Source organism: Laccaria bicolor, genomic scaffold, assembly GCF_000143565.1.
Source record: "Laccaria bicolor S238N-H82 LACBIscaffold_46 genomic scaffold, whole genome shotgun sequence".
NCBI lineage: Eukaryota > Fungi > Basidiomycota > Agaricomycetes > Agaricales > Hydnangiaceae > Laccaria > Laccaria bicolor.
The window spans coordinates 114,784-133,667 of NW_001889917.1; the positions used below are offsets into that span (position 1 = coordinate 114,784).

The window sequence follows — 18,884 nt, forward strand, 5'->3', positions numbered from 1 at the left end:
ATAAATCCCGTGCATCTATCTATCGCTGCAGCCTGCAGATATGATATCAATGAGGGGTATAAATGGTAAAACCGAGCCGTCCGCGTCCTGCAATCCGCACGCACACCTCCCAGAACCCACGCGTCCGTATGCGCTCAAATACTCCCCGTCCGAATCAATTTCCTAGATCGACCTTCTCACCAGTCTGCACTTTCAAATGCCTCCTCCTACCAAGAACGCCAATACAAACTCCCCTCAGCGCTCCCCGCCGTCCACCTCGGAAGAACATACACAAACCCAACTACACCAGCCACATAAGCCGATATAATAGCTACAAACGCAAGTCATTCCCTTCATTCACAAAAAAAGCGAAACGAAAGAAACTCACCCCCCCTCCTATTCCTAAACACACCCAACTCCCACCCCAAATCCGGCACCCCCATCACATTACAAAATATATGAGCGCTGATGGGCGGAAGGATGGACCCGGTGCGGAGGAAGAGAAAGGAGGTGTGGAAGCCGAAGAGGGAGGTGTATGTTAGTTGGAATACTGTGCGTTTTCGTTAGCGTTTGGGATAAAAAAAGAAAAGAGGGGGGAGAAAGAGGGGGAAAAGGGAGAGGGGGAAGGGATTGAGAGGAGGGAGACGAACGGGATGTGAATAGGGCGCGTTTGGCTGCGGAGGGCGTGCGGCCGTAGCGGTTGTAGGTGTCCCATGCGTGGTGGACGTGTGCTGCTCGGTAGAGGGTGAGTTAGCATAAGATAAGAAAGAAGAGAACGCACCCAACCCAAAAGCCAACGGCGCCAAAAAGATCATCTTGAGCGTCGACGCGCCGGAGAGGTGGTAGATTGATAAGATGCATGCTCTGAATACGATTTCTTCTGTTATTGGGGCCTTTGGTTATATCAGCGTCTGCGTTTCTCGGAAAGAAGAAGCAAAAGGGGACGAAGGGAACGGAAAGAAACGAAAGAAAGAAGGGGATCGAAGGAAGGGGATGGAAAGGAAAGAACGGCAGGAAAGAAGGGGATGGAAGGCAATGAATGGATTCGAAAGAAAACAAAGGAAAGAAAAGAAGGGAATCGAAGGGAAATAAAAGCAAAGTAGGAACGAAAGGAAAGCAAAGAAAAAAAGCGACACTTACAACGACATAATTCCTAACCCCAACAAGCGTACAAAACCTCCTGGTAACATGGTTCTCCCACACCCAGTTCCTTTGAAAGGGGAGTTGACCGCCTAGGTAGCCTGAGAAGAGGGGTCCGAGGAAGAGGGTTGGTGTTATTAGGTGCGGCAAGATTTCTCCTGAAGAAATGGGTAGGGAGAACCCGAGGAGGAGGAGGGTTTGGGATAGGGCGCTTGGGAGTTCCTTTGTTCGTAGTTAGCTTGGAAGAAGAGAGGTGGGGAAAGGGAGAACGCACCCCCCATGAGAACCCAAGTCCACACCACACAACCCCCCCAAAAATTGTACAACAGAGCGTGGTGGCAAGGCATACGGCGAAGAGACGGGCACGTATGACGTCGGGGTCGTCTCGCCATCTTTCGGAGTGTTCTTTTTCTCTTGCTCTTGCTCGGTCCCCTTTGTTGGTGGTGGTGGTGGCAGAGGAAGAAAAGGAGAGACGAGAGTGTTTGGAGATGTAGAGGGATCCTACGTAGGTTAGGCTGAAGAGGAGGGAGAGGAGGTGCGCGGAGGTGGTGTTGAGTGTTAGTGTAGGTGGGGGAGACATGGTTGTGGTTTGGTTGATCTGGGCCAGCCTTTATAAAGAAGAAAAGGTCAATGCACGGGACAATAAAGTGGTTTTGGTGGACATACCTTTTGTCACTGTGCCACGTGAGCGTAATCTCAATGACGTTCATGCACCGATACACTCGGAAGTGCAATGGGCTTCACAAATTTACACCGGAAGCATTATTCTACTACGACGTGTAGTATGATCCCATGACACCCACTCAAAATCAGAGTCCACTCAAACATGCATCTTTTTCATATCCTCCGCGTCCCGACCCTCCTCAGCAAAAGGTACACTCGGAACCAATAGCAATAATAGGCGCAGGCCCCGTAGGCTTAATAACAGCCCACATCCTCATCCGCGACGGCTTCTCAAACGTCCGAGTCCTCACGCGCGATGGCGGTGTTGGGGGTGTGTGGTTGGAAGAGAGGGTGTATCCTAGTATGATGCTCAACAGGTTCATCTCTTCCTCTTTCACTCTTCCTCCCTGACGAGCAATGCCCACAGCATCCACGCCCAATTCCAATTCTCGCACCACCCCCTCCCCCTCCCTCCCAACGCCCACTCAACAGGCGGACGACTAACAGGCACAGACGTATCCACCTACCTCCAATCGTTCGCACGTACCTTTCTGGAGGGTAAGATTCGGTTCTGGTGTTCCGTAGATCAAATTCGACGAGGACGTGGGGAGGGTGGGGGGTGGGTGATAAAAACGCATGATCTACGCACGGGAATGAAGGAGGAGATGTGTGTTCGGAGGGTTGTTTTGTGTACGGGGGTACGTTCCCTTCCGTCGTGTTGACTATGTAAACGAAAACCACCGCGCAGGGCAACAGCACACCCAACATCCCACCCCCGCTCTCCCCACTCTCCGCCTCCCGTGCAGGGTTCAAAGGACCCGTCATACATTCTTCAGAGTCTTTCAAGCGGTTCGACGAAATCGTCCAGAGCGTTCGCGTCGGGCGTTCCAACAAACCTCGAAGGGTGCTTGTAGTGGGAGGGGGTAAGAGTGCTCAGGAGTACGTCCTTTTTCCCGGGTTTTTTGTTTTTTTTTTCCTTAAACAAAATCGTGGACTAGCATATCAGCGTACCTAGCAAACCAAGGAATATCCACAACGATCATATACGAAAAAGCGGATATGTTTTTGGCGGTGCCAAAGCCTTTGCCGAAGGCTGTTAGGCAGAGTCGGTGCGTCTGTTTTTTTTTTTTTTTCTTTTTTGAATTTCGCTTCTCCCCGGGACCTATCTCTGAATGAAACCCTTTTTTCTCCGCTGGACGGAATTTCCCCCCCTTCTCTCTCTGGCCTCCAAACAAAAAAAATTTCCTCTCTTTCCTGACGGGAGTCTTTCCCTTTATCTCCCTCCTCCTCCTTTGAGCGGAACATCTTCCCCTTCTACCACCGCTTCTGAACAAAACGCCTCGGATACTCACACTGAAATAATCAGGTTAACCTCCATCCTAGCACCCGCGATAGAGCTTCGCACGCCTGTCGAGTACGTCCCCTTCTTTTCCGTTTTTCATCCTTCTTTCTTACCCCTTGATCGGTGCGCTAAATAAACAAAAAAAACGAAAACAGACGGTTCTTACACACCACCTGGCTAGGCTCCAAAATCGTAAAAAGGACATGGGATTCCTTTCCCCGAAAATCTGTACGTCCTTCCCTCCTGTTCCCTTTTCTTCTTCCCGTCTCTTGTGCGGCGCCGCATTTTGGGTATGTGTCTTTTGCTTGATTTTTTTGATTTTTTTTTTTTTTTACACCCGCGGTTACGGCTATCATTTCCATTAATATTCCCATTTAAAAGCAATCGTAAACGCAACCACGACCACTAACACGAAATTTTGTTAGATGGGCCCAAGCGACGGACCAACTCCTTGAAGACATGTACCTCCCCAGTATGAGAAGCGGAGGGAACTGGTTGACGTGGCCTTTTAAGGTCGTGAGTATTTCGGAACTGGCGACGTTGGGTGAGGAGAGGCGGGTTAAGCGGCAGGAGGAGGAACGACGGAGAATGTGAGGGAGGTTGAGCTTGAGCTCGAGGAGGGTGGGAAGAAGGAAGAGGTTGGGAGAAGGGGGGAAGAGATGATGAATATGAAGGGGGAAGAGGACGGAGATGTAATGTGGTTGTGGAATGCTGCTTTTTCTGCGGTCGTGATTTCGTTCGCAGTCTTCAGTATGTCATTTGCAATTTTAGATTAGACAAGCTATCGTTTCCAACCATGCAGCCATCGAGAGGCATTTGCGGGTTTTTTATGGAAAACTTGGTGCGTACCATAATCCCTCTGACATAGCCATCTCCTAACTATTTTCTACGATTCAGATGCTGCTCGTCAATGTTTATAAGGAATAAGACGTTTCGCACTGGACAGGGGGAATAACTTGAGGACCATTTCTAGAGATTTCGAGCGTCTCAAACAGGAAATCCGCTCTCCGTATAGCGAAGAATCGTTTATCGCGGCCATTCTGCGTTCTTAGGTTCTCCCTTTCGATATTCAACCAGACAACATCTCATCACATGGGTTTGCGTCGCACTGAAAGACTCTATCACCCCAGAATGTTTCTAGAGAAAATAAATCAAGCCCTAGCCGCCACATCCACTATATTCCGGTTATAAGATACTTCTGTTAACCCTCCGTAGTTTCTTTAACAGGCTCCGATACAGTCAGCGTCTTCTGGAACCAGGCAATAGCCTGCTCCAAAGCCTGCTCATGAGCAGCCTTTATTTCTGGGAGCTCCAGATTAGGCCGGGAAGCAAAGCCATGAGCCGTTCCTATAGTCAAGGTTTAAGATAGCCCCAAAATCACCAACGCCAGCGATTGCGCACCTTTGTAGACCTTGAACTCGTAATCCACGAATTTGTCAGTATCCTTCCTTGCTGCGAACACTGCTTCTGCTTTATTGCGTTCCGATTCAGGCCAGAATGTATCCTCTGTTACCAAAGTGTGGGTGCTATCTTCTTTAAACGACTGATAACCGACGAACCTTCTGCACAGGCCCATGCCGTAGGTATTGAAATAGACTTGAGGACGCTGTCGCTTATAGGCCCCGGATGGACGATCACGATGCTGTTTAAATATTTGGTGCTGCCCAAGCGTGCGGCGGTCGTTCCACCGAAGCAGTACCTGTGATGATCTTTCAAATGGGGTAATTAAGAAGCAAAACTGAGTTCCGCTTACCCAACAGCACCTATTTTTTCATATGTTTTCTTCTCTTTTAAAAGCGCGAATAACTAGAGACAAAGGTAAAAATTAGATTGCGAGTCGGACATGTAGAACCCACAGAAGCGAGACGCTTGTCGACCACGGCAGGCCGTGAATTGATAAGCGCAGGAAGGTTTCGAAGCAAGACCCCGACGAACTTGACCCAGTCCCACAGCGATGCTTTGACCCCAGCACGATCAGGAATCATTGTGGTAAGGGGCATGGGGGGCTTGCCTACTCATTGTTAACACAATATTCTCACTGAAACGGCAAAAGAGTGACGCACCCTTGAAGTAGTCGGGCACCCAAACATCGCACCCCAGCTCCTTCGCAATAGTGTCCGCCATTATCATGGGATTCTGTAGCGGCAACCCAAAGATATCCGTGAAGAGAAATACGGCGCGCTTTGAAGGCTTCCCATTCGGCGCTGGCGCGAGGTAGGCGTTGTGGAAGTCGGGTTGGAAGGTACCGGTAGGCTCACCGGGTAGGATGAAGCCCTGTATACATCTGGGACAGGACATGGTGAGTGTTAAGTGGGGTGAAGAAGCAAGCTCATCCTTATGATAGTGGTCATGGCTATATGAATCCAATTGGAAAATACCTTATCAACCGTCCATACGAGTACGCGTCCAACTTGCCGACGACGTTCCTGAGAAATTTGTGTGAAAACCGGGCGAAACAGGATGCTAAAACAACCGATGCAGGGCCCGTTTCGTCAACGTCCCGCCTTATCCGAGAAATTTAAAGCACTACTTGGATGCCTGCTTAGATGACAAGCATTTGAAGTGGCGGCTCTGAAACGAAATTCGGACTCTACAGGTTCGTTGCTTATCTAACGTATCCTGCCCTATTTAGTAAATGGTAACAAAATCACGACACGACTCTCGACTTTTCAAAGAACTCTCAACTGGTTCTGGACTTGACTAGCTTTATTAGTCAATGACTGGCGCATCACTGCTGCGCTACATCACTGGCCAGGTGTTCTAAAACATACCATTTGCTCCCACCTGCTCCCACTCACTTCCGAACATTAGAAAACTATCCCCATCAAGTGGAAATCCTCGTCGGCTCCGAGTATGTACCAGAAGCGAAAACGAAAATCTGGCATACATAACATAACGTCAGATGCCAGTCCGTTATCTAGCCGGAGCACCGGCTGCATTTTGTAATTAAATGAGCTTTTTGATAGCAGGGCAACAATTACAAACAATACAATATTTTTTGTTTGTAATCCGAAAACTTGTAATATGTGACCTTGCCTTTCTCGGTGTCACAGGCTTGAACATTGAACGTTTTTTCTTTTTCACAAGTCCTTCTGTACTCGGGTAAATGGCAGTATATGTACTTATCTACGAAAAAAACATTTACATGGGTACTATATACAAACTATGTAGAAGTGGGAAGGAAGGAGCGAGGACCACCTCTCCCCTTCAACAACGTGGCCATTCATCGATCGTGGTGATGGGCCCTCGTGGCAATTCGTGTCGTAGCCATTTATTGATGGTGGTTGTGGGCGGTCGTAGCCATCCGTCGATCTTGGTGGTGGTTGTCGATGGTGGTGATGGGCCCTCGTGGCTGTTTGTCGATTCTGGTGGTGGGCCCCGTAGACGTTCATGGGCGCTCATCGTCATCCGTCGATGGTGGTGGTGGGCCTTCGTGGCTGTCCGTGGGCGCTTGTCGATGGTCCTGATGGTCAATCGTCAGAGGTCGTGGCGGGCCGTCATCGCTGTTCGTCGATGGTGGTGCTGGGCGCCTGTGGACATTGCTGGGCGGTCGTCGCCGTTCCTCGAACGTGGTGGTGGGTCTTCGTGACCAATCGTCGATGGTCGTGGTGGGCGCTTGTTGCAGAAGAGAGTGTCCTGCGTGACATGTTGACAGACCAGTAATCTAAATAAATACAAATAAATACCATAATTATAAAAATCTTGAATTTGAAAGTGGCCGGAATCGGTTCGGCAGCGAAAAGCCAGAAACGAAAATCCGGAGCAATATTTCGCAAGAAGATATTTTCGTTTTCGCTTCTGGTCTATACCGGTCGGCTCCTTAGAAAATTCTTGCACAAAAAACTTTCCCCATGCGGCGTTTCCAAATCCATCGCTTTCTCTGTTGTGTCTTCCAGCTCCGGGTCCCTCCCGTTCCTCCCGAAAAGTTGGAAAACCTGGGAGCTACTTGCCGGATGAACGCGCGTCCCGCACAAGCATCCCCTCCTCATTCCTCAATGTCAATCATAAACATGGGAGTCTAAACGGGCTTATGACGATTATTCTCATCTGTATTGGGGCAACTTCCTGTGTGGAACGCGTTTTTCTTGTTCTGAATGCCCAAGGGCGTGTATTCAAGAGTTCCTTGGACTGCCACGATTCCGATAAACGTTCTATGACATCACTCAATATTCACGGTGTCCAATTCAAACCGTCTCGGCGAAGTTTTCAGTACCCTTCTTTGACCATGTGCCAAGTTTCCGATTGAGCTAGCTGCCTCTGCGCACCAGGACCAATCTTTCCTTCTTATTGGACTGTCGAAATAGCAAGAGCGCTTTGTCTTGGGGTTCGATCTGACTGTTCTCCAAGTCAGTGACCTTGACATGAGTCACGGCATTGATACAGTTTGTTCAGGATGTTTATCTACAGAATGCCACGCTGACATCGGTCGCGTTTGGATCCGCAGCTATCCTAAGGGCAACAAGGTACCCCTTTTCAGACTGCGCAGCCTGCGCTCGGTAGAAGTTAGTCAACAAAGGGAAGGTCTGCCGCCTTAATGTCCAGGATTCAACCAGAACTAATTGTCCCGGAAACGGATGGCAGCCAAGAAACCTCTCGTCAGATTTGACCTGCTCTCCCTCATTCAAGTTTATTGTGACGAACACCGCACCTTTCATCGCGAATTTTTTTAAAGGCTCTGTCAACAACCTGCCTCACAAAATTCCCTCTGGATTCTCTGCTTTCCCATATCTTTACCTGCTCCCACTCGATAAACTTCATATCGACCGTGCTGTGAAGGACAAACAAATCCGCCCGTTGACCTAGCCGATGCTTTCCCGGACGACGATAGAAATAAGCCCATGTTTCTTGTCGTCTATTGTGCGCCAGGCGTCGGATCTCGAGATAGGCACTTGAGCATCCGATGACAGACGATGTCAAGATTTAGGGGCCAAGATGGCATAGGCACCCCAGCGTTGAGAGGCTTGGAACTGCTAGAGAATCTTGCAGGAAGCTCTGGTCCTTTGACCAACAGCAACAGTCTAGCGACCTTGCAATCATGAACATTGGTACTTTATCGCTTCACCAGCGACGTGAACTAGAGTCTATCGCATGGAACGTCGGTTTTGTCCAAGTTTTGTCAAGCCAGACGGCGAATTCAACTGCAAAAACTGGATTGCTGCTGTCCTTTCCGTGGCTGCTGCAAGGGGTTTGATCAGCGCGGTCACCATTCTGTCACTCTGAACAAGGCTCTCGAGCACGGCCCAACAACCGATGTATTGACTTCTTTTCCGCTGTACGCCTCTGATTGATCATTAAGGGAGGCTGTTCAACGATTCGAAGTGGGACTCTGGTTTGAATCTAAACGTAGAGGCTTTGCGTCTCATCAACTTGGAGTTCTTGTCTATTGCCTTTGACACTTTGTAATTAGATAACGTGTTGTAACCAAGCCGTACAAATCTTGAACGAATTTTGACAACTTCTTTATGGTATAAATTAAAGCTTCCCCCAGAACCCTGTTTATCTCCTCGAATCGTGACTTTACGCTGGTAAGCATCGTCCCTGGTTTTCAAAGGCGCTGGGCAAGTGCTCGTAGCGTTGAGTTTTATTTGTTACTATTTTTGACACGTGAGTGATTTTTCTCATTCCAGCGATCAACCAAAACACTACTGAGTAGGTGCTCGCAGCTCTACCGCGCGATATGGACCTCCTCAAGCCGAGCAGCAGCACCTTGCTCGAAGCTCGCAGTCGCCTAGCGGCTAGCCTTAGGCTTACCACCCCCGCTGCCATTTCCCGAGATGCAGCTCGCAAAATTCGCGAGGTCCTAGCCACCAAGTCACCCAATGAAGCTAGATCTGAAGTCGCCTCCGTCCTGAGCAACCTCCGTCTGCTACAACTCCCCAAACCATCAAACCGACCTCAATCACCTATCCAACGCCTCCGTCTCCCTCTTCACGCCAAGCTCCATGCCATGTTGCGCCTCGGTGACCTGGAGGGCACCAGGGTGTCACTTAACACGATGATGAAATATGGTTACCCCATTCATTTCAGATCAGCCTCGATCGCCTTCTCAGCACTCGCCGACCACGCCCACAAGCACTCGTACTGCTTACACGAGTTCCGGAACGAGCCGGGGTGGACGCCACCACCGAGGAGGAAGGGGCCAATCTTCTCGGTGTTGCGGTATATGCAAACTGTCAGGGAATTTTTCCCAAAGAAGCATACAAGCTTTATGAGGGAGTTAGTGGCGAAGAGGTACTTGGTACTCGCGGCGAGGATATTTTACGACGTCATGCAGCAGGACGCACCCAGGATGAGAGAAGGTGATGTCGAGGTCTTCATTGCGCTCATGAGTGTTGCCGGAACGAAGGCCAGATCTCCGGTTGAGCAGGACAGGATCTCTGGGGAGTATACGTTCGCTATATTGGCGCATATGCTGGACCAGGGCAAGTTGCCGTTATCGAGGCTTGACAGGGTTATCCGCACGTTATTCGAGTTCGCGTATTCGGAGGGAGGAAGTGTGGCGGGGGTCAAGACGTACTGCCGGGGCGTGCTCAAATCGTACGTGGATAAACTGGGGCAGAGCCCCATACCGTTGCGTGCTTGGCCGGACGCAAGAACCTCAAGGACGCTCTTGCACTGCATTGCTGATCATTGGAAGGACCCTGCGGCTGTCTGGACGGTTATCCGCCACGTGGGGCTGTGGAAGGACACCGTGACATTGCCTTACGAGGTGTTTACGGAGGTGTTGTGCAAGAAACTGACCGGAGGCAGCCTTGATCAAAAATTTGTGGAGGAATTTAGGGAGTATATGCCTGGCAGGGTGGTTGTTCGACCAGACGGGAAGAAGGTTGTCCAAAGGACGCTCAAAGATGCCTCGGGAACGGCTCGTGTTCGGATAATACCTTATGCTGTGTTTGTGCGGACTCACCCTGAGTTCGTGCAGTACCTTGTAGAGGGACCTTAGTTTGTATGATGTGACGCTCTAGCGCAACGACGGATATCACCAGATAAACGCTAAAGAATTTACTGTGCTTTTGGAGGAAAGCTTTTGCACACGCGCCACCTTAGCCGCTTCGAGAAGAAGCAACAATGAAAATGAAGAATAGGGAGAGCCATGTAAACATGGCTACTCGTCGGAAGGCTGTGGGCCCGTGGGAGGTCTTTACCCTCCCCCACGTAATCCATATGGACTCCAGTGGACTCCAGTGGACTCCAGTGGATTCCAGTGGCCCTCTTACCAGGCCAGATTGGCTGGCAGAATGCCCAGTCCACTGGAGTCCAGTCCAGTCCAGTCCAGTCCAGTCCACTGGACTCCCACTGGACTGCCAGCCACTTTCCTGAGTCCAGTCCCAGTCCAGTGGACTATGAGTCCAGTCAGAGTCCAGTGGTGTCCAGTGGAGTCCAGTGGATTCCAGTCATTCCAGTATATTATTATTATTATATATGAATATACCTAAAAAAGCGAAAATGGACTATACAACAGATAAGCTATACCTACAATTTTATTGATCAATGAATGGAAAGATTATAATTTACATATAGTGTGGGTCAGTGATAGCTGCAATAAGGATTCATGATTTTGTTCAGTCTGCGGGGTGAGGTCACGTGACTTACTTGAGGGCGTGCCATATCGTCACGTCGCCTGTTTGTGGGATGGTCACATTGCCGTGACCATCCCTTTCCCTTCTACCACCACCACCATTCACATCTCAACGCCGCCGACGACGCCCACGCCCACGCCCACGCTAACGACGCACACGACACCCACGCCCACGCCCATGCTAACGACGCACACGACGCCCACGCTAACGACAACGACACCCCCAGCGCGGAACGATGGACCAAGGACGAGGGACAACGCCCATGACGTGGCAACGTCATGGGCAAGGGGTACGTATGCCCCACCACCCCGTTCCTCCGTTCTCACCATGACAGGCACGACGCCAGCAACCACCCATGCACGGCACATGAGGACGACTACACCAACACATGAGGACGGCGACAACGACGACACGTGAGCACAACGACGACACGCGAGCACGACGAAACGCGACGACGACGACAAAACGCGACGACGACGACGAAACGCGAGCACGACGACACGCAAGCACGATGACGACAACACGCGAAGCCGACCACACGACGTGCACAAACGAGCGCCCACGGAAAACGGCCACCGCCCACCACCGCCTGCTGCCACGTCACACGAAAACCAGCCACCGCCCATGAAAAACGACCCCCGCCCACAAAAACGACGACGACACGCGAGGTGGACGACACACGACGACGACGACGACTACACGCCGGGACAACGACACGCGACAACGACAACGACGACACGCCGGGACGACGACACACGACGACAACGACACGCGACGACGACGACGAACGAGCGCCGACGAAAACGCCGCCCCCATCACACCCGAAAAACGATACGCCCACGGAAAACCACGAGCGCCCGCCAGCGCTGAACGGCGACGAGGGCCCAGCAGCATCACCCTTCCCCTCCACTCTCTCCCCCCATCACTACCTCCTCTCTTCACCACTCCCACTCCCCTCCACTCTCTCCCCCCTTCACACTCTCCCCCCTTCAGTCTCTCCCCCTTTCCCCCCTCCCCCTTTCCTTGCTCCTCTCTCCCCCCTCCCTTTCCTTGCTCCCTCCCCCCTCTATTCATTCCTCTCTTCCCCCTCCCTTTCCCTTTCCCCTCCCTTTCCCTTTCCCCTCCCTTTCCCTTTCCCCTCCCTTTCCCTTTCCCCTCCCTTTCCCTTTCCCCTCCCTTTCCCTTTCCCTTTCCCCTCCCTTTCCCTTTCCCTTTCCCTCTCCCCTCCCTTTCCCTTTCCCCTCCCTCCCCCCTCTGTAACATAGAATCTATGTAAATTTAATTAATTTAATTAATGAATATACTTCAATTTTATTTTTTGTTTTGAAGTCTAAGTTCAGGAATTCTGGATTAACTTAGGTCTGTGGCAGTCCAGTCCAGTCCAGTCCAGTCCAGTTTTGTGTTGGGAGAGTCCAGTGGAGTCCAGTCCAGTCCAGTTTTGTGATTTGCAGTCCAGTCCAGTCCAGTTTTGTGCTTGCAGTCCAGTGGAGTCCAGTGGAGTCCAGTTTTGTGCTGGGAGTCCAGTGGAGTCCAGATTTGTGGATATTGCCAGTATGTAGTGAAGTCCAGTGGAATCCAGTGGAATCCAGTGGAGTCCATGTGGATTATGTGGGGGATGGTAAAGTACTGGCCCGTGGTAGTAATAGCAAACGTGAAAGCGCGACAAGAGAAACAAAAAGGGAGGAGCGTTTCGGAGCGGGCGGTTGTGCTACACAGTATTCGCTGCATTCCACGCCTTCATATTATCGTGAACCAAAGTACGACTTCACATAATATCGAAGTCTGTCTACGAGAGACTTGCCTTGTGCCACGATCCAGGCTCCGAGGAATGTGTAATCACATGGCGGTGTATGGTATGTAGAGGAGCTCTCAGGGCCAGTGGGGTTTTTCTCGAGTTATAAGCAACACATTGTTGCTCTTTAACCTCACAGCAACCTCACAGGCGCCATTTTATTTCTTTCCAAGATCAGCCTGTGGAAAAATAAATTGATCTAACTCAGGCTAATTTCAAAAGACTGAAATTTATATTGAAAGAAGAAACACGGGTTGCAAGGAAGTGTCAGGGTAAGGTCACAAAACCTAGGGGCTACATTAACTAGCGAATCAATCCATAGACAAGGCAGGAACTCACCCGAAAGAACAACTGCAGAAAATGTCATGTAAGAAAGTGCCCCCTCAAACCAAAGGATTACAATGGGAATGTACAAGCCTTCTTTCCAGAACTATTTATTCCGACATAGCAAGAGTTACCTACTATCGCAGAAAGGTCAATACAGATAAAAATTCCAAGGGTAGACAGAGTCACCATGATTTTTGCATTTCTCAGTCCGCTGAACTCCGTCTGTTTGAAAGATCTCTCCAACCACCATTGAGTGCCACGCGGCGTCCACAGACGCGCCAGCTAAACAACATGAGAGGCAATACGGTAGTTCTCAATCACAATTTTTACTCACCCCAATCGTATGTGCATGTAAGGTGTTTCGAGAAGGGAAGAATCTCCGGTGCCGTTGTTTTATCAGGAGAGTTCCTTGTATAGGTAAATACTATCGGCTGATCCTCTTCTGAGCCCGGAAAATTGTCAGTGAGAAGGGCGATGGCATCGCCATCATTCAATGTAACCTCTCCATCCTCGTTTTCAAGCAACTGAACAGCGTTACCCGATACCCCTTCTACATGAACAAGACGACCTTTCAAGGAAGCGACAGTGTGCGGTGGGGGGATGGTGAATATGTCAAGGCGACCCAAAGAAGGGTCACCCTCGTCAAACGACGTTTTCGAGGCAGCTTCACTATCATCATCGTAAAGTCGGTAATAAACTAGTGAGTGTGAAATTGAAGATGTTTGAGAACTAAACTGCAAAGCACACCATATTGTTGTTCAGCCTTCCATGCGGGCAATTCATTTGAGCCTGCATTGCTCACAGACTTTGGTCCAGCGGCGCTTTTTTCAATAACAAAAACTACCGGATCAGCCTTTGATCAGCCTCAGACAATCCTGGCCCAGAGTTCCCTCTGAGCGCAAGACGAGCAGAGTCGTCCAAAGGCTTCTTTTCTGACAGCGATGGGTACAAACTGCTCTTCTCTGGGCCTTCCATGCCTTCAATTTTGCAAAAGCACCTCTTCAGCGAGGCACCCGTATGAGGGGGTCTCACCGATCTAGATGAGATGTGACTGATGAAGTGATCGTTGGAGAAGATCGGGTAATTTGCAAGGGGGTCCTAGGATTAAAAAATAGACCTGGGGTCAAATTTTTTTTTAAAGCCCTTACTGGCTTGACCTCCCTACCTACCTACTTAATCAGGCACATGTCCATATATGGTAAGATGACATCATCATTTTCATTGCTTTGTCCAAGATGCCTCACAAACCCAGTTTTGCAAATCTATTTCCTACCAAATGCAATGTAGATGATACTGGAATATAGGTGAGTGACTTGTAATTTTTATTGAATAGAACATATTTTAATGTTGGCAGATCTAAGTCTGTTGGCAAGTCTGGCTTATCCGAGTTTTGCAATTGGGCACATATGACAGTGACCCTAGCCCTTACCTAATGGACTAACCGAACCTGACAATACCTCATACCATGTGGGGCCAGCAGACTTGGCCCACCTATCAACATATCCTCCATAGTGATGGCTGGCCGAACAGGTGCGCACCTGCCAATAATGGGCGCTTGCACCTGCCATTAATGGGCGCACTCATTCGAAATGACTTCACTGCAGACCCATGCCCATCGACAAATTGTCCATTAGTGATGGCTGGGCCCAACTGGTGCTCGCCCACCAAATATAGGTGACGAGCTTTGCGCCAAAGCCGTTGTTGTGCCATCAGGTGGGCGACATATCTGGCAGTACTTACTGTCTTCAATTCAATGCATGGGCCCTACAAAGTCTTCGTTTCAAATGGGTGGGCCCAACAGGTTCAATGAATGGATAATGGAATTTCCACACAAATGTGGCTCAGGTAATGAAGACAACCAAGATCCTGGGATATGAGGTTGGACTTGTACTGAAGTCAAAGAGAGTTTCATGGGCGTCATTGACAACAGCATGGAGAGTTGTGGAAGGAGTGATTCAACATTGCACACTTTTGAGTCTTTCTTTGATTCAGGTGCCACACCTGTTTTCGCACCGGTGCCTGAGTCAACCTAGCTACATGTTACTTACACCTGTGAATACAAGGTTTGGGTTTCAAGCTGTTCCAAAACCCTGTCATATAAGAGCGCCAACACGTAGGAACCTCAATTTGTTTGCGCCCCAAGTAACCTCAATTTTCCAGTGCCCCAAAATGTGTCAGTTGAACTGAAAGAGCGCCAAAGCATATGCATGCCAAAGAATAACTGCATCAAAAAATTTATTATACCCTAGCTACTGTAGGGTATTTCAAGAGATGTATGGCCATGCAAATTTTATCTACAAGTCCTCCTTGATGATGGTGTCCGGTTTGGTCGACTGGCCTGCTGTCGCCAGATTGATGCTATCGGGAGCCTTACCATGTGTAGTTTGTCTGCGCTGAGGTGCACTCAGTGGGCCCTTCTTCCGATTGCTGGCTGGTTTCTTCCTGGTGATGTCTGCATCGACCTCTTCATCAGCCTTCCTTTTGTGCCCAGTAGACATGTTTCGTTCATCTCCACTTAGCGGGGAAGCGGGGCGAGATCCAATGGCAGTAAGTGGAGAACCTGGGCCAACCTCAACCGGTGCGAGTTCTACTCCTTTGGTGTTGGGCACCATGGGACTTGAAGGGGCAGCAGGTGCAACTCCAGCAGTGGCAGTGGCCACCACTGATTGCTGTTTCACTGCGATGGGCGAGTGTAGCCATGAGGGTGCATTTGAAACAGGCGCTGGAGTTGATGGAGCGATGGTGGGCGCCATGTCAGTCCCATATGCTGCGCCAGGTGAACGTGGAGCTGCATCAGTGACAGTGGGCGCCATGTGAATCACATCTGCTGCGCTGGGCGAACGTGGACCTGGGGGCGACGTTAACTGACCCCTTTGAAAATCCTGGGCACAGGGCAGTCGAGCTTCGAGGACTTGGATCATCTCCTCCCACTTGGGTTTGGTGCACTCCAACAACTCCTTCACCTTCGCCACTGAGTCGTCGCTTTCCACCAATACCAGTGCACCCATCTCCTCCGGAAGATCAGTCATTTTCGTCACCAACTCTAGGAGCGCCGCATGGATGCCATTTCCAAGGAGGAAAAGGCTTTCCATCGTGAAGATCACCTTTTGCGTCGTCCAATCCTTGGTTGAGGTAACTGATTGCTCCATCTTCTTCAGCTTGAGGAGCAGTTCGGCCACGTCTTCCTTCTGCTCTTCGATGACACCATCAAGCTTCTCCCTTGTCTTCTCCACCTGGGCCGCAAGTCTCCTGCACTGTTTTTCAAGTGTGACGATGTGGTCCTCCATACGAGCTGGGCAATTGAATTGGTCAGTTGGATGGCTGGACTTCATTTGAAGAGATTTACCAATCTCAGTGGGCGCAGAGTCTGAGGGCGACACAATCGAGAGCTGGGCCTTTGGCTTGGCCTTTGGAGTGGAATCTAACAAAGACATTTCAGAGAGCATTGGGCATGGGGAGTTTGGCACAATATCTTTTACCTGGGGCTTCGACGGCCCTGCAACCTTGACCGCCATGGGTGCTTCTCGTTTGGGCGCTGCTTGTTTGGGCGCTGCTTGTTTGGGCGCCGCTGGTTTGGGCGCTGGTGTAGGCGCCGCGGCTTTGGGTGCCACAAGTTTGGGCATGGCATTTTTGGGCGCCGTGGCCTTGGGTGCGGCGGGTTTGGGTGTAGACTTTTTGGCCTCCTTGTAGAGCAGACCATCCTTGTAAAATGGATTGTCGATGATGGTCTGCTGCCTCAGTCGTGAATGGCCTGGGCATTTATGCCAAGACTCCTTGCAAGGAGCGCAGGCCTTGTTCAGATCTTGTTCATCAATGGCACTCCTTCCCAAAGGCATCGGCTCCCCACCAGCAAAAAAGCAAGGCTTCTTCATAGCGGTGCACTTGGTGCATGGCGTGGCGAACACATCCACGACAAGGTACCTCCTGATGCCATTCTCATCGATTGGATTCCTCTCTGGGTCATAGGCATACTCAAACAAAACTGGCCCGTTGAAATCGAGTTGGTCATGTCGGCCCCAATAAAACGGCCCCCGTTTTCCACCTTTCCCTCCTTTCTTTCGGGACGCCCCAGCCTCCTTCTCATCCCTCTCCAACCACCGAGCTTCTTTCACATAGCGATCAGTTGTTTTCAGCGGCTCAAACTCCTCATCGTCAATGGCTTGCTGGAGTGTTGCAGAATCCCAGACGATGGGATCGGTGGGATCAGTGGGGAAATGGAGCACTAAGTTCTTCTTCAGCTGGCCTTCTTTCGCCGGGATGAGGTCATAGAGTTCAGGCACCTTCTTTTTGCCTTTGGGCGCGTCCTCTTCATCGTCGTATTCATCATCGTCCTCTTCAACTTGCGCCCTCTTTGCCTCCTTTTTCTTCTTCACCGCAGGCGCCTCCTCATCAATCTCCACCCATGCAACGGCTTTCCCCTTTTCCTTTGTCGCTGGTGCCTCCCCACCCTCGTCGCTCTCCACAACCTCAGCACTTTTCGCCTTGACTCGCCCCTTGCCTTTCCCCTTTTTTGACTTCATCGAGGGTGCCTCCTTGTCGGTCTCCAACTCGGCACTTTCCAACTTTCTTTTTTGCGTGACTTTGGGTGCAGTGGGCTCAACCAGCATATCTGGAGGAGCGTGGTGCCCCAAAGCAGTCACGGCTGCAGTCTTCAACCTGTCCAGGTCATTCAGTCTCTTGTCGTGAGGTCCTGGCATCATCATGGCAATTTGGCGGCCAGGGTTAGTCGGGTTAGTCTTTGGCGTGAGGTCCAGTTTGCTTGTCTTTGACGGTGGGAGAAAATGTTTTATTACCGCAATGAAGGGATCCGCCGCGAAATGGGTGGGTGAATGGAGGGTAGCTTCTTGGATCATTGTGTCGCACTGTTGGGCGAGTGGAAGCAAGGGGTCGAACGTGGGTGTAACAGCGGCTTCAGCTGCGAGGAGAGTATTGATCTCGTCCTTCAACATATCAGCTTTGACTGTAAGGTAAAAGCAAACTTTACTCACAACGATGTTCAACCACTCATCCACATCTCTAGTTGGAATGAGCTGTCCCGCACGTTCCCGGACCATAGAGCAGAGCTTGTCCTCAAAGTGCGCAATGGCTTCCAGGAGGTCAGCGGATTTGAATGGAATCGACATTGCTGTGGTTGATGACAGTGGAGGAGGCCGTTGAAGTTGGAGGCAGTTGAAGTTGGAAGTTGAAGTCGTGACATGTTTGGAAAGGTACAACAAATGTCACGTCATGTGACCATGTTCATCAATCGATCTCGTCTTTTATCAATATTCAATCTTGTTCACAACTCGCCCACACCCTTGTAGTCTAATTCGCACACATGGCGAACAACAATGGCACATTCAAAGGTAAAGTTATTCCTTATTTCAAGTTTTCACTCATAACATTGTTATGCTGGAGAAGTAGGGTCTAAATATCCAGTCATCTTTGATGATCCACCACGACCCCCACAAAAAGAAGACCAGGCATCACAGCAGTCCAGGCCGTGCAACATGAGTCGACCTCCGCCACCTGCTGCGCCATCAGCTGCACCCAACATCCCTACAGCTGCTTCTGGTCCAACAGGTCTTCAAGCAGGTATGACACCTGAGGCAAAAACCATTCCTATCCTTTCCAAACAACGCAACATGTCCCGACCACCTGTTCCCATGCAAGTGCAGGCCCTGACTGGGACATCGGCAACTGGCCAGGAAGCCACGCCCCCCGAGGCGCAAGCAATGCCCAGAGTTCGGAACATGATTCATCCATCTGAACAGCCAGCTGGGGTTGCTGCAAAGACGGCTGCAGTTCTTATCCCCGCACCAGGGGAGGCGCCAACGTTTGTGCCTCTCAAACAGTGCAACTTGGCTCGACCACTTCCTCCACCTGCACTGGCGCCAACTATGAACCAGCAAACTGGCGCGCCAATTGATCTGCCCACTGCAGCGAAACATGAGCCAGCCACCTCACCCTGCGGCGCAGGGAGCAACAGATGCAATGCCCAACAAGCAACGGAATATGACCCGACCACCCCTTCCAGGCCCCGATCCCACCTCAAGAAACATGACCTGACCAACACTCCCTG

The 18,884-nt window shown here is 50.5% G+C and overlaps 5 protein-coding genes across 5 annotated transcripts; 2 read left to right on the forward strand and 3 right to left on the reverse strand.

Moving 5' to 3' along the window:
• Positions 1 to 19: 19 nt before the first annotated feature.
• On the reverse strand, positions 20 to 1,699 carry LACBIDRAFT_332961 (uncharacterized protein; the record flags this gene model as incomplete). Its single annotated transcript, XM_001887569.1, has 7 exons — positions 20 to 32; positions 271 to 310; positions 368 to 529; positions 630 to 710; positions 761 to 872; positions 1,120 to 1,341; positions 1,394 to 1,699. The coding sequence occupies 7 exons, from the start codon at positions 1,697 to 1,699 to the stop codon at positions 20 to 22; spliced, it is 936 nt and encodes a 311-aa protein (XP_001887604.1).
• A 212-nt stretch (positions 1,700 to 1,911) lies between these two features.
• On the forward strand, positions 1,912 to 3,718 carry LACBIDRAFT_310470 (uncharacterized protein; the record flags this gene model as incomplete). Its single annotated transcript, XM_001887507.1, has 7 exons — positions 1,912 to 2,159; positions 2,210 to 2,480; positions 2,531 to 2,721; positions 2,781 to 2,891; positions 3,047 to 3,196; positions 3,280 to 3,414; positions 3,550 to 3,718. The coding sequence occupies 7 exons, from the start codon at positions 1,912 to 1,914 to the stop codon at positions 3,716 to 3,718; spliced, it is 1,275 nt and encodes a 424-aa protein (XP_001887542.1).
• A 607-nt stretch (positions 3,719 to 4,325) lies between these two features.
• On the reverse strand, positions 4,326 to 5,422 carry LACBIDRAFT_332963 (dienelactone hydrolase endo-1,3,1,4-beta-D-glucanase; the record flags this gene model as incomplete). The annotated part of the gene is made up of 6 exons (XM_001887570.1): positions 4,326 to 4,471; positions 4,526 to 4,630; positions 4,684 to 4,823; positions 4,878 to 4,930; positions 4,981 to 5,135; positions 5,188 to 5,422. The coding sequence occupies 6 exons, from the start codon at positions 5,420 to 5,422 to the stop codon at positions 4,326 to 4,328; spliced, it is 834 nt and encodes a 277-aa protein (XP_001887605.1).
• A 3,369-nt stretch (positions 5,423 to 8,791) lies between these two features.
• LACBIDRAFT_295542 (uncharacterized protein) lies at positions 8,792 to 10,106 on the forward strand. The gene has a single exon (XM_001887508.1). It carries the CDS (start codon positions 8,802 to 8,804, stop codon positions 10,065 to 10,067), a length of 1,266 nt encoding a protein of 421 aa, XP_001887543.1. The 5' UTR covers positions 8,792 to 8,801; the 3' UTR covers positions 10,068 to 10,106.
• A 61-nt stretch (positions 10,107 to 10,167) lies between these two features.
• Positions 10,168 to 11,072, reverse strand: LACBIDRAFT_332965 (uncharacterized protein; the record flags this gene model as incomplete). Its single annotated transcript, XM_001887571.1, has 3 exons — positions 10,168 to 10,465; positions 10,718 to 10,789; positions 10,897 to 11,072. The coding sequence occupies 3 exons, from the start codon at positions 11,070 to 11,072 to the stop codon at positions 10,168 to 10,170; spliced, it is 546 nt and encodes a 181-aa protein (XP_001887606.1).
• Positions 11,073 to 18,884: the final 7,812 nt, after the last annotated feature.

Excerpts from the sequence above, each read along its gene's own strand:
- LACBIDRAFT_295542 (XM_001887508.1), top strand. The coding sequence starts at position 8,802 with ATGGACCTCCTCAAGCCGAGCAGCAGCACCTTGCTCGAAGCTCGCAGT.